At 41.1% G+C, this 16,617-nt stretch overlaps 1 protein-coding gene across 1 annotated transcript in view; it reads right to left on the bottom strand.

Annotated features, from left to right (window-relative positions):
- Positions 1-8,417: 8,417 nt before the first annotated feature.
- LOC115123724 (pleckstrin homology domain-containing family H member 1-like) overlaps positions 8,418-16,617 on the bottom strand; it is a 72,189-nt gene continuing 63,989 nt past the window's right edge. Inside the window, 2 exon segments of the mRNA XM_065025817.1 lie at positions 8,418-11,145; positions 14,526-14,672. Of these exon segments, the coding sequence (XP_064881889.1) occupies positions 10,936-11,145; positions 14,526-14,672 (357 nt within the window). The 3' untranslated portion in view covers positions 8,418-10,935.

Genomic DNA, 16,617 nt, shown 5'->3' with positions numbered 1-16,617 from the left:
TTTAGAGGCTCATTTGACGCCATAAACAGATCGCAGATACAAATAAGATAATGATATTGTGGATAATATGTTTATTTGGCAAAGGGCAGTCAAGCATCTCACCAGAATAATACCTTGGATATTTATTGGAAAAGAGCATCAAGCTCATCACCGTGCACTTTCACCACCCTGTGAAGTTCATCATAATTTATTTTAATCTGTAGCCTAATAAACTGCATGCTTCCTGAATTGTAGTGGGAGGACGACACACCATATCATTGCGTGACTCTAAGTTTACTTTGATATGATCATTATGTCAATATCTGCTCATAAAAGTGTTTCCACCGCCATTCCTCGCATAATTAATTTTACAGACACAAAAAACACCACACCATGTCAAACGAACAAATGATCTGTCGGCATTTACAAAATTCTACCGAAACTTCCTGTTTCCATCACAGCTGTCGCATAAAAACTACGGATGAGAACGATAGAGAGAACATCCAAGTACACTTTCACAAAATGACCCAAAACGTTGTCCCTACAAGTTACAACCACAGACTGGCTGCATTTCCCTCAACTCATTGTAATAATTGTTCCTTGGTAAATGAGACTAGCGATAGTCCAGGCACAGCCTCCCATGTCGAACAATCATAATTATCCTGCTGATTATGCTCCTAACATAACACCGCAATTATCCTTACTGCTCACAGCAACCTAACATGCATGATTGATGGCCTGTGTGTGCATGTGTGTGTGTCTGTGTGTGTGTGTCTGTGTGTGTGCATTTACTGCTATCTTGAACTATTTAGTGATCACAATAGAGAAGTTTCCTCCTACACACTGCGCGCTCCGCTCCCCCACTCAGTCAGTGACCTAGTTCCATTAATCATGTCATTAAGATAACGTCAGCGGCTGGTCTGTGGGTTGTACATCACAGCACTGACTAAATCTCCACTAGGCCACCCAACCACTCTCTCCTCACACTAACTGCTCATTAACAGGTAGCCTACAGTCCTCATTTATGCGAACATTAGATATCTATCAAATGGCACAATATCTCCTTTGAGACAGATATTAACAACCAATTTACTGAAAAAAAAAAATACATGCTGTAAATCATGACAGACATTTTTTCCCCCAATCAATAACATCAGTATGTCTCACAACCAAGATGGCATGAGTTGGTATTTCTACTTTAAAACATGAAGCATTTCAGCTTTGCCCATTTTAGCTGGATCTTATACCTACCTGTAAGACCGCTATCAGATCTATTTCAGGAAGCATGGCTTTCATGTGTCCATGCTACATTTGTTCCCATTACACCTCAAGCCTGGTTGCAGTCAACTTTTTTCCCCATTCTAAAATCTAAATGAGGTAGTTTCTGTCAATGGCGCTAGGTTACACACGACCAAATGGCCCCCTCTTTGTTTGCGTAGTGCACTACTTTTGATCAGGGCCCATGGGACTCAAAAGTAGTGCGCTATATAGAGCTCCACAGTGGAGGTGTCATAATACCCATAAAACCTAGCGGTCAAACAGGGAAATGGTTTTCCATTGTTCACTTAAAATAAGGGCTGTGTTTCGTGTAGTGTTTCCCTGGAGTGAAGTTTTGATAAATATGTAAATCTCTCTCGGACAAGGTGACTTTAATCATTATATTCGTCTCTATTTACTCTCAGATTTGAAAAATGCTAATTAGCCTCAAAGTAGACATCATGCAAGACTAGAAATCCCTGCAAGCTCCTGCTCGTCATCTCTAGCTGACACCTTTGCTAACAGGTACTGTCCCAGACAGTTACCTGGTTATCAAAACATCACGCCAGGGTGAGCCTACTTGAAAAATAGCCCTTAATGTTTCTAAAATCCCCTATGGGAAAAATGAATGGTGGAAAAACGGAACCATTTCCCTGTTTGACCGCTAGGTTTTATGGGTATTATGACTCACACTGTGGTTCTCTGTAGGGAATAGGGTGCCATTTGGGATGCGACCAGAGTCAACAGAGTAACATGCAATAGAATGGCTGCTTCATAAAGGAAGAACATCAGAAGAATGAATTTACCCATAGAGAGTTAAATGACATAATTTTTATCCTACTTTGTAGTCTGGACAGCTATTTATCTGTAGATTGCATTCACACAATGTGCTGTTTGTTAGACAACCCGTCCCAGAACTATGTTGATGGCTTGTCATACGCCGGTCATGCTTCATTTTTACCCAGCCACCCACAATCCTACTGACATCTGTCTGTCAAAGAAATGGTTTCAGAAATGTAAATATCTCCTCTTCCTCCCTGAGCCAAAACAACTCCCACTCGACTGTGTGTGACCATTCTGAAGGATGTACCTCTCCTCTCTGTCTGAGACACATAGTCTAGCAAAGGGAGCTGGGGGGTTCGGAGGGGGTTGATTTAGAGAAAGAGCCAAGCAGCACCCCTTCCATAATCAACATTACTTCAAACATGAGGTCATCTAAACATCTGTCTACAGCATGTCTGCCGGGAGTTCAATCAAAGCACCCACAAAAACATGTACAATTGTTTCTGGAAATAAATATTAGGCCTAATTCAGCTCTGATTGTAGCAGCCAATCCAATGGTGGGACGGGTCCCGTCTGGAACTGGAAGGAAAGAGAAGGCTCAGTTGTAACGACCATCTCTCTCTCTGTCAGTTGAACGATCCCCAGACTTCCACCACTCACTCTGTTTATTATATTTATTTCATATTTTATTTTTTACTTCTCTTCTTTATTTAAGCTAAGTGGGATTTATTTGTTAAAATGCCACCTCGTCTTAGGTTTAAAACCAATTAAAATGAACCTCGTTTTAAATGAGGTTCTGACAGTCTACTACACAGACTTCGTCGGGGACGTATCTAATCATACTTAGGGCGTCTGTCTAGTATCGACGCACTCCATTTGCTAGGGAAGGATTGGTTTCCACTAACGGAAAAAAACAAAGGTTATGAAGTTCCATTGTCAGGTTGGAAGGAAAAGGAAATACTCAATACTAGAATAACAAAATGGCAGACATATGAGTAGTTATACAATATTCACTTCTGGGGGCACCTTGGGGGCAACATAGCTACTTCTGTTATAACATCAATATTTGAAATGTAACATCAGTATTTCTCACATCATACATTTGCATTACTTCACATCAGACAAAAGTCAATGTAATTTTGCAGTTTGCACATCCACAAAATGATCCTGAACAGTTACATATAGCTATGCTATAGACATTAACTTGGTGTCAATTGTGCAAGCCAAAGTATCAGCTTGAAGAATGAGCAGAACGTTGTAGTGTATCCTCCTCTCTTGTGAAAAGTGAAAGAGTAGGTTATTGCTGCCCCTTTGTGGTGAATTGAAACCATGCCACTTCTAGGTACCAGAACTTTGGCGACAAGAAGTATTTTTAAAACCTACTTCGGGTTGGATATGTCAATGTGTAGTTCATACATCTATGAGCAGAATTTGAAACAACTGTTTTTCTGGAAGCTGTGATGTGCCATTTTCCCTACAGCTCCCTAGCATTTTGAGTTCAACCGATGAGCTTCAGCCCCTCGTCATATGAGCGACAGCTAGCAAAGCACAGATTATGCAATGACCTGGTGCACATATCTGCATGTATGTGACATAATAAGACATTTTATGGGACCACTTTTGGCTCGTGAGCGCTAGTTTCAGAACTACTGGCTAAAAAGATTACAAAAGAACCAGAGAATCATTTTAAATCCATCAACAGCAGGGCTCTCTAACCCTGTTCCTGTAGCTCTCTAACCCTGTTCCTGTAGCTTTCTAACCCTGTTCCTGTAGCTTTCTAACCCTGTTCCTGTAGCTTTTCCCTCCAACCCCATTTGTAACTAATCTTATTCAGTTTATCAACCAGTTCATTATTACAATCAGCTGTGCTTATATTAGGGTTGGAGTGAAAACCTACAGGGCGGTAGATCTCCAGGAAAACAAGGTTGGAGAGAGCTGATCAACTGTATAGGTGAAACGCAATAATCAACAGCATAGGTGAAACACTACATCCCCCCTACCTCTGAAGAAATAAGATTTCAACATATATCATCAATCTTCATCATTGAACAGAAATTACGGAATAGAATAAAAACTATATTTCATTGTTTTCTTTGGCGTCACTGTACAAGAAGGATCACATTCACATAATACAGTGCCTTGCAAAAGTATTCATTCCCCTTGGCATTTTCCTATTTTGTAGCATTACAACCTGTAATTTAAATGTATAAAATAATAATTTTATATTTATTTCTGATTATGTTTATTAGAGTCCTGCATATCTATGGGGGCAGATACATACCTGATGTCGCCTCCTCTTGCCTCCATTGTTAGAGTGGTCACTTTTTTTCTACTGTATTATTGACTGTATGTATGTTTATTCCATGCGTAACTCTGTGTTGTTGTATGTGTCAAACTGCTTTGCTTTATCTTGGGCAGGTCGCAGTTGGAAATGAGAACTTGTTCTCACCTAGTCTACCTGGTTAAATAAAGGTGAAATTTAAAAAAATACAGAGTCAACATAATAGACAATCTGTGGGTCTACTATCCCTAGCTAGCTATATATATAAACAGCGGGCACCAGGTCCCCCTGTTACATTAAGTTGTTGGCACAAAACCACCCTATGTGTGGTTAAAAAGGACAACAGGTTTAGGTATGTATCAGGAAAGGGAAATATGACAAACATTTGGATGAGAATTACAAACTCTTTATCAAAAGTAGCCTAGCCTTCTCCTTCGCAGCTGCAGAAATGATCATTTCTAAACTTTATTCCTGCGCTGCTCTAGGCACTCACGTCTTGACTACAATTTATGTTTTTCCTGATACTGGAATAATAACTACAATTACTGAAAGTATCATCAACAACATTGCTTTAGCCTAATTAGCTACAATGATAGGCCTATCCTATGTAGACTATGGTCAGATTGTGAATTAAACCCTGCCATCCTGGGGGGTCTCAAAAAAAAATTAGGGGCCTATTAATAAAGATGTTACTTCAACTGTAAAAATGAATGAACTTTTATTGTTTCACGAACAGAACCAGTCATGATATTGTCATCTGATTGTCAAACAAATCACTTCAAACAATAGGCTACATGTTCCTCCACTCCAAAATAATTCCAGCCTCCAAACTGGATGTATACTCCCGCCTAACAACATTCACCGCATGCAATTTACTGGGCCTGCGTTAATGCATGTGTCTTGCTGACAAATTGACCTTGCTACAAACATCTATATTGGTCCACTAATACAGGACTAGTAAAGGACTAGTGCACCACATTTGTAAAAAATTGTTTAACTAAATGTATTTCAACGTGAGTGTTTACCAGCATTTGTAACTTGAGTCTGATAATTATCTGTACCAAACAGTTAATACTTGTGGAATACACAAATTGCTGCTTGATAAATGTTTCATTTGATCTTTTAGTAGAAGCTCTTGTGCAGAGCAATTTACAGTAGTGAGTGCAGACATTTTCATACTGGTCCCCCGTGGGAATTGAACCCACAACCATAACGTTTCAGGTGACATGCTCTACCAACTGAGCCACATCATCACATCACACCATTGCAAATCACTTGATGTTTCATTGTACTCAATTTCTGTATTGTGCATAGTTTTATCTCCATGGTGACAGAAAGTCCACAGGTACAAACCTAGATGCCCAGCCTCTGTACAATACAGTAAGTGGTTTGTAAGGATGGTAATTTAATACTGCACAAAAAGTGTTTTCTATGTTATTTTTTCAAGAAAAATATTTAACTTGATATGGATGTTTTGGGTCTTTTCCCATAAATGTACACCTTTTGATGTAAATGTTTGAGGACAGGGTTAGTTCTTTCTGGATTCCATTACAATGACATCACATAGAAAGACACAGGGCAACAACTCCTACAATTCCAACTATTGAATCCTGTAAGACACTGTTCTTAATTATACAAACTACATTTTTTGCCAAAGTGGAGATGCTGACATTTTTTTACATATCCTGCCTGCAGATGTTTATATAGGACCAGAAAAGACCCAGTGCACTAATTTTGGGCAAACATCTATTATTTTTATTTAATTATTATTTTTCAGGGGTTGCTGCAGCACCTCTACTTCCCGAGGCTATTGTTCTCATGGGCACACAAATCCAGAATAGTGTAGGCATATGCCATTGCTAAATCAATCTAATGCTTCTAACCAAATTGGATGCGCATTGGTGTCTAGCTGTAGGCTAGTTGTCTAGTGATATTGTCAACCATCATCAGCTGATTCAGGAAAGAAAACAAATATTGATAGGAAATAATCAAGCTATATAAATGGTTCTACTACTTCTGGTCACGGAGAACACCAGTACCCATGGTGCACCTGAAAAACAACTCAATGAGCGCTCTAAACCGCTGACTGACTTAAGCAAACAATGATAAATCTAATGCATTAGAATAAAGGCAGTTTTTTTAATCAAGGATACATGGCAAACAAATGGTGAAACACATGGCAAACACATGGAAAACTACAAAGGAATCTATGTGTACAGGAGCTCAGCTGAGACCGATGTTCAGCATCTCCACATAGAAATAAATGGTTTAAACCATGACAGAGGTGGGGGTGTTCGTTTCATTTGTAAGCATTAATTTTCATATTTACCACTGTAAAACATATTTACCATAACATTTTAAACAAATAGAGAATTGGTTAAATTAGCATTATTTTGAGACCCCCCCCAAAAAATGTATTTTTGGACTTTTGTTTAGAGGTGCTAATATCTCATTCAGAAGAGCTGAGCCCCCACTGGCTCCCTGTAATTTGCACCTTGCCTATGGCTGAGACTTTCATATTTTTGGTCAAATAGCAGCCTGCTGTCAGAGTGCCTGCACTCGTAAACTGCATTTACAAAATGAATGCAATGTAGCTTAATCTAGAGATTACTACAGAGCAGGGATGGGGAATACATTCCCAAACGTTTTACTTATTATTCTGTTTTTTATGAACTCAGTCTGGGTCACAATTTACTGTTGAGATTTAGAATAGGAGAATACACAAGGTGCAATTTCGAAATCTGGTTGTGCATCAGCAGTTTTCTGTTGTTATATGGGTGACACTCACCCATATATATGGCTGACACTCACTCATTTAGCCCATGTCAGCTAAACATTTTTAGATTGGTAAATTAGTATAGCAAGCTTTCTAAACTTGTAGTAGCCTAATCATTGTCATATAACTGACCAGGGCCCCCATTGATTTTGTTAGTTGTTTTCTCTCAGATATCATACTACCAAAAGGCTAGGGCTCTGACTGCATGTGTGGGTATGGATGTGGGTACACAGACCCGCAAGCCTCTGAGCCCACCCCCATCAACGTTGCCCATCCCTGCTTTAGAGGCAACAAACAATGCAACATACTTTTAAAACACCAGTGTGGGACCTGAAGTCCACATTTTAAAAAGAGAATGTCTGTCTTTGGCAACTTTAGTTTCCATGGAAACGGCGGGCTACCTTCACAGGGCTCATAGTCACAGACTATATTATGGCCCCAGGCTACTGTGTTTTTGTTCTAGTGCTCTCGATCAACCTCTTACCAACTTTCTGCTCCCAAGTAGCCTTACACTTGTTGACCTACTGAGTTTTCCAAAAATCACCAGCTCACCTATTTCCTGCTTTGTTAAATAGGCATGCTGTTAGACAGATAAATAAGTGATGCCCCTTGGTGAATTTATGTTGTGCTGGAATTTGCGAGTTGGAGAGCTTCAAAAACTTAATTTGAATTCACATCAAGCTAAAGCTGTTATTTAACATCTCAGAAGGCTAAAATAGAGATAAACATAAGCAATGTTAAGGAATGGAATGTCAAACAAGCCAAGCTACCCCTCTCTTCAACATTTTTCCTGACGAGCCACTGTGGGGCCTAGGGTAGGGGTCCGCAACCCTGGTCATGTTTTTTGGTTTAACTGACCTGGAAGACCAGGTGTGTTGAATTTAGGCAATCACTGAACTGATCAATTAGCTCGGTTGGTCAGGTGTGGTGCCCAGGTGTGGTGGAACAAAATCCTGCAGGACCTGTGGCACTCCAGGAACAGGGTCGTCTCACCCTGAGGTAGTGTACCAGGCTCAGAGAAGAGACTGTGTCTGTGTAGTGGTGTGATATTAGGAAAGACATGGACAAGGGACTGACCAGCGTCTGCCCTGCCCTAGAGGCTATGATGCACAACAAGTTAGCAGAGTTTCCAATAATGAGTATTTTTGGTCATAATAGAGTAACTACAACAACAGTTGTTGAGTAATCCTTAAAAAAAGGAAAGATTTATAGCAATACTGTTGGCAGGAAAATATCTTTACCACTTTGATCTGTTTGGATGAAGCAACATCACACTGGTACATTTGCCAAAGTCTGGGGATAGTTTGTGTGTAAAAATATAACGAGAGAAAGGAACAAGCATATTGTAAGAGCTTTAGTATTCACCAGAATGTTGAGCGTAAATGTTTATAGGTGAAAGCCATGCCAAATACTTTTCTGTATATGATGCACTTTTTTTTATTTCATTTTAAACACAACACTTCATAACAGCTAAGCACATCGTCTCTAATCTGTTTCATTGAGTTAACATCCCTATTTCACAATTCATACAGCATTCATACAGCGTTCATACAGCTTTCATACAGCATTCATACAGCTTTCATACAGCGTTCATACAGCTTTCATACAGCATTCATACAGCTTTCATACAGCATTCATACAGCTTTCATACAGCATTCATACAGCTTTCATACAGCATTCATACAGCTTTCATACAGCATTCATACAGCTGTCATACAGCTTTCATACAGCGGTCATACAGCTTTCATACAGCATTCATACAGCATTCATACAGCTTTCATACAGCGTTCATACAGCAATCATACAGCATTCAGACCACATTCATACAGCATTCATACAGCTTTCATACAGCGTAAAACTGTCAAGTTCAATTATTCAGCTACTAGAGAAAAACAAAGTCAAGGCCATTTTGAACGTTTCAGTTCAACATTTAACAGTTCTGCCAAACAATTTTCAGCATACAAAAAAGCAACAAAATATCATGAAATTAAATAAATAACACTTAAATGAACAAGAGAGTGGTTTCATCCAAAACAATTCAAGTCACTAATAACATTTGAATAGCTCTAATCATACCAGTCCACTCTTATGTGGCTGGACCTCTCCATTTAAATCAGTCCTACCTGGCTGAATTAACAGTACCTTCCACTGTCTTGTCAAAAAGGCTGGAGGTTAATTCCATTTCAATTCAGTCAATTCTAGAAGTAAACTGAAATTCCCATTTCAAATTCTGTAATTGAAAGGCAATGTGGAAAACTGGATTTGGAATTAACATGGGAATTTCAGTATAACTGAATTGAAATGGAATTGATCCCAACCCTGGTTGTCAAGGCAGGTAGTAAGTGGAGGAGTAGGAACATGCCACCAAATGAGTTGATACATCTCAGACTAAAGCCTCATACAGCGGACAGACACATTGTATTCCATCTCTATTCTTCTCTATCAGCTTCAAAAATATTGTTACTCTGTACTTCACAATAAAAGTATGTGGTCAAAATTGTTATAAAACATTGCTTGGTCAGAATGTTACCATCATCAGTACCATAAGTCATAGCGCCTTGCCTCCCACGGGGCACAGACATCAGTTCAACGTCTAGTTTTGATTGACATTTGGTTGAGTTGTCAACTACCGTGAATTCAACATGATATTGACAAAAACATTCAACCATGTCATTCGATTTAGTTTAAAAGTTGGTGACTTTTTCCAAATCCAATTAGTTTTCCAATTCAATGTCATCACGTAGATGTTTTGGGGTTAAAATGTAGTGGAAACATTGATTCAACCAGTTTTTACCCAGTGGGCTGTTCCTCCTCAGGCCCTGGCCTGCTGTGATCTATAAGTCAGACATCTTGTTCAATTGCTTGATGAAAAAATCAAGTACAATTTGATGTCAGAGTATAAGTCTAAGTATTTTGTACTAGTTTAATGCAGTGTCTTCCGTCAGATAGCGTCATTCTAACGCGACGGCGTCTCCAGAAGCCAGTCAGGAGAAGGTAGTGAGCAACAACTAGTGCTCTGTAGTCGAATAGATTCCCTCAGAAACCGGTTAACGCCACTTCAAGCCTCCATCGTTTAAGGAATACGTAATTCTTCCTAGCTCCATATTAGGTACCAAAGAGCCAGAATAAATTCATAGTCTTTCCTTGATTAACAGCTTTTTTCCCTTTAAAAAAGACAGAGGGTATGTGAAATGGCACCCTATTCTTCATGGGCCCTAGTCAAAAGGGCCCATATAGGGAAAAGGGAACCATTTGGGATGCAAAGTATCTGGAAGAGACGAGTGGCAGGGAAGAGTTGAGGCTGTGTGGATAACGGCCAGACAGCCAAGGTCAAGAAGTAGGGTGTGTATTGGTCCTATTTCAAGGCTCAATTGTTTTTCAAATAGCATATTTTTCCTAAATTAAGCACGGACTAAAACTCAAACATTTGAAGAGCGGCATCTTCATATAAAGTGAACCACAAATTATTATATCTTGCATCTCCCATTTCTTCACGGTAAATGTTTTTTTCTTTCAGAAATGAAACATCCTGTGTATATGGAACAGAATCCACTTCAGGCTAGAGGGGATGAGGATAACATAGAAGAACCACAGCCAATGTCAGTGACGTAACATATGTGGAGCAATGTCCTCTTTACCACAACAGCCTGTAGTAGTTTCTCAGTCCTGGGGATCATGTCCAGTATGTTTTGAAATGGAAAACAAACATGTATCATTTGACCAGGTCCAGGTATAGATTCTCCATGTTTTCATCTGTTTTCTTCTTTAAGGAGCGTACTGGACACAACCGTCTTGTCCCGAAGATAAACTGGAGCAAAAGGGTGTTGATTGTTGCTGCTGTTGTTGTTGTTTGACATATTCACAGTAGAGTGGGACCCTTGGTGGTGTAAATCATGGAGGGGAAGTGTCTGCTGTCTAAGTTCCACATCTTTGCAGCCCCTGTCCCGGTCCCGCGGGGCCCCAGAGGGGAGACGGGTCCTGGGGACTTGTGCTGGGCTATAGGGGGGCCAGGGAGGCTGGGCGTCCAGTAGTTAATGTAGCTGGCCATCAACAGAGTCAACTCCAAGATCTGGGAGGAGGGAGAGAGGAAGGGGCGGGGGGAGGAGGAGAGGAGGATGAAGGAGAGGAGAAGAGGGAGAGAAGAGTGGAGGGGACGGGGAGAGGAGAGGAGGATGAAGGTGACGAGAGAGGACACAGAGTAGGGAGGGGGAAATTGTTTTACCATTTGATATTATTGTATTTCATTAGCTCCCAGGGAGCTGGAGGCCCATTTGCTCACATTTAGAAGTTCAGTTTAAAGCCAATGAGAAAACCATAGAAATGACGATAGTGATCTGCCTGATATGAATACAGAGGGACCTTATTAGCACGTCCTACAGTAGTAATGCGACTCTATGCTTCGGCCGGGATTCAATCCAACACAGATTAACGACTGGCGGCTCAAGCCAAAACCATCTTTTAAAGTCAATTTCAGTGCACAGGTAACTTATCTGCTTTTAAAAAAAAATCCCTCCCTTAGGTTCCTCGGAGGCTGAACACATAAAATAGAGAATCAACCTGCTTTCTACATCAGCCCAAGGAAGAGGGTAACCTTCATAAATATATATATATATATATATATATATATATATATATATATATATATATATATACACAGTGCATTCAGAAACTACTGAGACCCCTTGACTACTTCCATATGTTGTTACATTACAGCCTTATTCTGAAATTGATTAAATAGTTTTTCTCCCTCATCAATCTACGCACAATACCCGATAATGACAAAGCAAAAACAGGTTTCGATTTTGTTTCCGAAAATGTATAAAAAATATAAAAAATGAAATGAGGTTAACCTTCCTATATGCTCTCAGAGCGACACTGAACTGACAGGTGGACAGAGCCACATAGCAGGAGCTCACCCTTAACTCGATACCCTGGCTCCCTGATCTGTACAGTAAAATCCTACATCAACACCACCACCCACCATTTACTTTTCAGTCTTTGGAAAATCCAGCCAAAGTAACTGTGTGACCTTAACTTAATCCGAGCGCTGACTGAAAGTTGGCAGAGCTGTTGTGGTCCGTGGTGATTATTATCCACTAATAGTTTTCACTGACCATTTGCACTTGGCCAGAGGTAAAGACCACCTACTTTAAACATTTCTATGGCCTTACCTTGGGTTTAGCCATAGAGAAGACAATACTTTACCTTGGGTTTAGCCATAGAGAAGACAATACTTTACCTTGGGTTTAGACATAGAGAAGACTATACTTTACCTTGGGTTTAGCCATAGAGAAGACTATACTTTACCTTGGGTTTAGCCATAGAGAAGACTATACTTTACCTTGGGTTTAGCCATAGAGAAGACTATACTTTACCTTGGGTTTAGCCATAGAGAAGATTATACTTTAACTTGGGTTTAGCCATAGAGAAGACTATACTTCACCTTGGGTTTAGCCATAGAGAAGACTATACTTCACCTTGGGTTTAGCCATAGAGAAGACTATACTTTACCTTGGGTTTAGCCATAGAGAAGACTATACTTTACCTTGGGTTTAGCCATAGAGAAGATTATACTTTAACTTGGGTTTAGCCATAGAGAAGACTATACTTCACCTTGGGTTTAGCCATAGAGAAGACTATACTTCACCTTGGGTTTAGCCATAGAGAAGACTATACTTTACCTTGGGTTTAGCCATAGAGAAGACTATACTTTACCTTGGGTTTAGCCATAGAGAAGATTATACTTTACTTCCAGAGAAGACTATACTTCACCTTGGGTTTAGCCATAGAGAAGACTATACTTTACCTTGGGTTTAGCCATAGAGAAGACTATACTTCACCTTGGGTTTAGCCATGGAGAAGACTATACTTTACCTTGGGTTTAGCCATAGAGAAGACTATAGTTTACCTTCGGTTTAGCCACAGAGAAGACTATACTTTACCTTGGGTTTAGCCATAGAGAAGACTATACTTTACCTTGGGTTTAGCAATAGAGAAGACAATACTTTACCTTGGGTTTAGCCACAGAGAAGACTATACTTTACCTTGGGTTTAGCCATAGAGAAGACTATACTTTACCTTGGGTTTAGCCATAGAGAAGACTATACTTTACCTTGGGTTTAGCCATAGAGAAGACAATACTTTACCTTGGGTTTAGCCATAGAGAAGACTATACTTTACCTTGGGTTTAGCCACAGAGAAGACTATACTTTACCTTGGGTTTAGCCACAGAGAAGACTATACTTTACCTTGGGTTTAGCCATAGAGAAGACTATACTTTACCTTGGGTTTAGCCATAGAGAAGACTATACCTTGGGTTTAGCCATAGAGAAGACTATACTTTACATTGGGTTTAGCCATAGAGAAGACTATACTTTACCTTGGGTTTAGCCATAGAGAAGACTATACTTTACCTTGGGTTTGGGCAGAGAAGAGTTTAGCCAGGTTTAGAGAAGACTATACTTTACCTTGGGTTTAGCCACAGAGAAGACTATACTTTACCTTGGGTTTAGCCAGAGAAGACTATACTTTACCTTGGGTTTAGCCATAGAGAAGACAATACTTTACCTTGGGTTTAGCCATAGAGAAGACTATACTTTACCTTTGTGTTTAGACATAGAGAAGACTATACCTTGGGTTTGGGCATAGAGAAGACTATACCTTGGGTTTAGCCATAGAGAAGACTATACCTTGGGTTTGGGCATAGAGAAGTTTGGGCATAGAGAAGACTATACCTTGGGTTTGGGCACCTTGGGTTTGGAGAAGACTATACCTTGGGTTTGGGCATAGAAGACTATAGAAGACTATACCTTGGGTTTGGGCATAGAGAAGACTATACCTTGGGTTTGGGCATAGAAGACTATACCTTGGGTTTGGGCATAGAAGACTATACATAGAGAAGACTTGGGTTTGGGCATAGAAGACTATACTTGGGTTTGGGCATAGAGAAGACTATACCTTGGGTTTGGGCATAGAGAAGACTATACCTTGGGTTTGGGCATAGAGAAGACTATACCTTGGGTTTGGGCATAGAGAAGACTATACCTTGGGTTTGGGCATAGAGAAGACTATACCTTGGGTTTGGGCATAGAGAAGACTATACCTTGGGTTTGGGCATAGAGAAGACTATACCTTGGGTTTGGGCATAGAGAAGACTATACCTTGGGTTTGGGCATAGAGAAGACTATACCTTGGGTTTGGGAGAAGACTATACCTTGGGTTTGGGCATAGAGAAGACTATACCTTGGGTTTGGGCCTTGGGTTTGGGCATAGAGAAGACTATACCTTGGGTTTGGGGGTTTTGCCATACCTTGGGTTTGGGAGAAGACTATACCTTGGGTTTGGGCATAGAGAAGACTATACCTTGGGTTTGGGCATAGAGAAGACTATACCTTGGGTTTGGGCATAGAGAAGACTATACCTTGGGTTTGGACATAGAGAAGACTATACCTTGGGTTTGGGCAATGCGAAGACCAGTTTTTCCACACTCTTCTTCCCTCCACCCTGTTCTTTGGTCTGGCTCACTACCACCATCAGGTCGTCACGGCAACCGCCAAAGGTGATCACTGATTGGTAGGAGTAGGTGACCAGAAGGTGCTGTAAAGGAAAGGATGATTTATTTCAGTAGTTTAAAAGACGTATGTGAATAGGACACTTTTCACATTACCGTGCCAACCTGAACCAAACTGGGCTGGCTTTGATAATTTCTGTTCACTTTTGGTTTGGTTCTGTTCAGTAGTGTCTGTATCATGTCTCTTCCTTTCTTAATAATATAAAAAAATTAATTTGTTTTTGTTTTTTTTACACTCCAAAAACAAACTTGTACATACAAACAACAACTTACAGACAGACACAAACAAGGACTACGTCCCCTCTGCCCAGACCCGCATGCTCACAACCCCATCTCTAGTGCCTGGTCACACCTCCATCCCTAGTTCCTGGTCAAACCTCCACCCCTAGTGCCTGGTCACACCTCCATCCCTAGTGCCTGGCCACAACTCCATCCCTAGTGCCTGGTCACACCTCCATCCCTAGTGCCTGGTCACACCTCCATCCCTAGTGCCTGGTCACACCTCCATCCCTAGTGCCTGGCCACACCTCCATCCCTAGTGCCTGGTCACACCTCCATCCCTAGTGCCTGGTCAAACCTCCACCCCTAGTGCCTGGTCACACCTCCATCCCTAGTGCCTGGTCACACCTCCATCCCTAGTGCCTGGTCACACCTCCATCCCTAGTGCCTGGTCACACCTCCATCTCTAGTGCCTGGCCACACCTCCATCCCTAGTGCCTGGCCACACCTCCATCCCTAGTGCCTGGTCACACTTCCATCTCTAGTGCCTGGCCCCACCTCCATCCCTAGTGCCTGGCCACACCTCCATCCCTAGTGCCTGGTCACACCCTCATCCCTAGTGCCTGGTCACACCTCCATCCCTAGTGCCTGGCCACACCTCCATCCCTAGTGCCTGGTCACACCTCCATCCCTAGTGCCTGGTCACACCTCCATCCCTAGTGCCTGGTCACACCTCCATCTCTAGTGCCTGGTCACACCTCCATCCCTAGTGCCTGGTCACACCTCCATCCCTAGTGCCTGGTCACACCTCCATCCTTAGTGCCTGGTCACACCTCCATCCCTAGTGCCTGGTCACACCTCCATCCCTAGTGCCTGGTCACACCTCCATCCCTAGTGCCTGGTCACACCTCCATCCCTAGTGCCTGGTCACACCTCCATCCCTAGTGCCTGGTCACACCTCCATCCCTAGTGCCTGGTCACACCTCCATCCCTAGTGCCTGGTCACACCTCCATCCCTAGTGCCTGCATTATTGTTTGCCACTTGGCCTTAAATTGTACCAATTGTTTTTTCTCGGTCGCCCATGTTATTTCAATAAAAAATCATTCGATTTTTCCATTGCGTTAATGACGGCGGACTGATTGACTTCCATGTTTTTTGTCTATGTTTTTTCAAGATGAGTGATGAGAAGAGAATCATCCAGCCCATTGTGTATCTCACTACACCCCCATATGCCATGTTTTAAAATATGCAGACAGATTAAAAGTGTGTTTACATTGTAATACTTCTGACAGACAACTTTCTAGCTCCACCCACAACTTCTGGACTTCGTAGCATTCCCAGAAAGCATGGCTTATTGAGTCATTATTAGTTTTACACTTGAGACATGACTCTGTCGTTGTACTGTCGAATTTGTGAATTTTGTCTCTTGTATAATACATTCTATATGTCATCTCTCTTCCTGATACAGGCCACAAGATCCTTGTTTCGGAAATTGGTTTCGTGTTGTTTTCTCAAGAGGCAAATTCATCAAGAGGCAATGTAGCAGCACAACGTTATTTCTGCGGCTTTATTTCAAATGTTCCTAAGAACTAGTGAATGTATTGGAGCATGAAAAGACACCAAACCAGAAATGACTAGTGTTTTAGGTCTAACTTTGTTTATATCTCAGTCAACGTTTGGATCTCTCTGGGTAGACCCAGACATGGGTTCAAATACGATTTGAAATCTTTCAAATACATGAAGTGTTTGTT

The sequence above is a fragment of the Oncorhynchus nerka genome, linkage group LG12, assembly GCF_034236695.1.
Source record: "Oncorhynchus nerka isolate Pitt River linkage group LG12, Oner_Uvic_2.0, whole genome shotgun sequence".
NCBI lineage: Eukaryota > Metazoa > Chordata > Actinopteri > Salmoniformes > Salmonidae > Oncorhynchus > Oncorhynchus nerka.
This window is presented reverse-complemented; position numbering and strand designations above follow the sequence as displayed.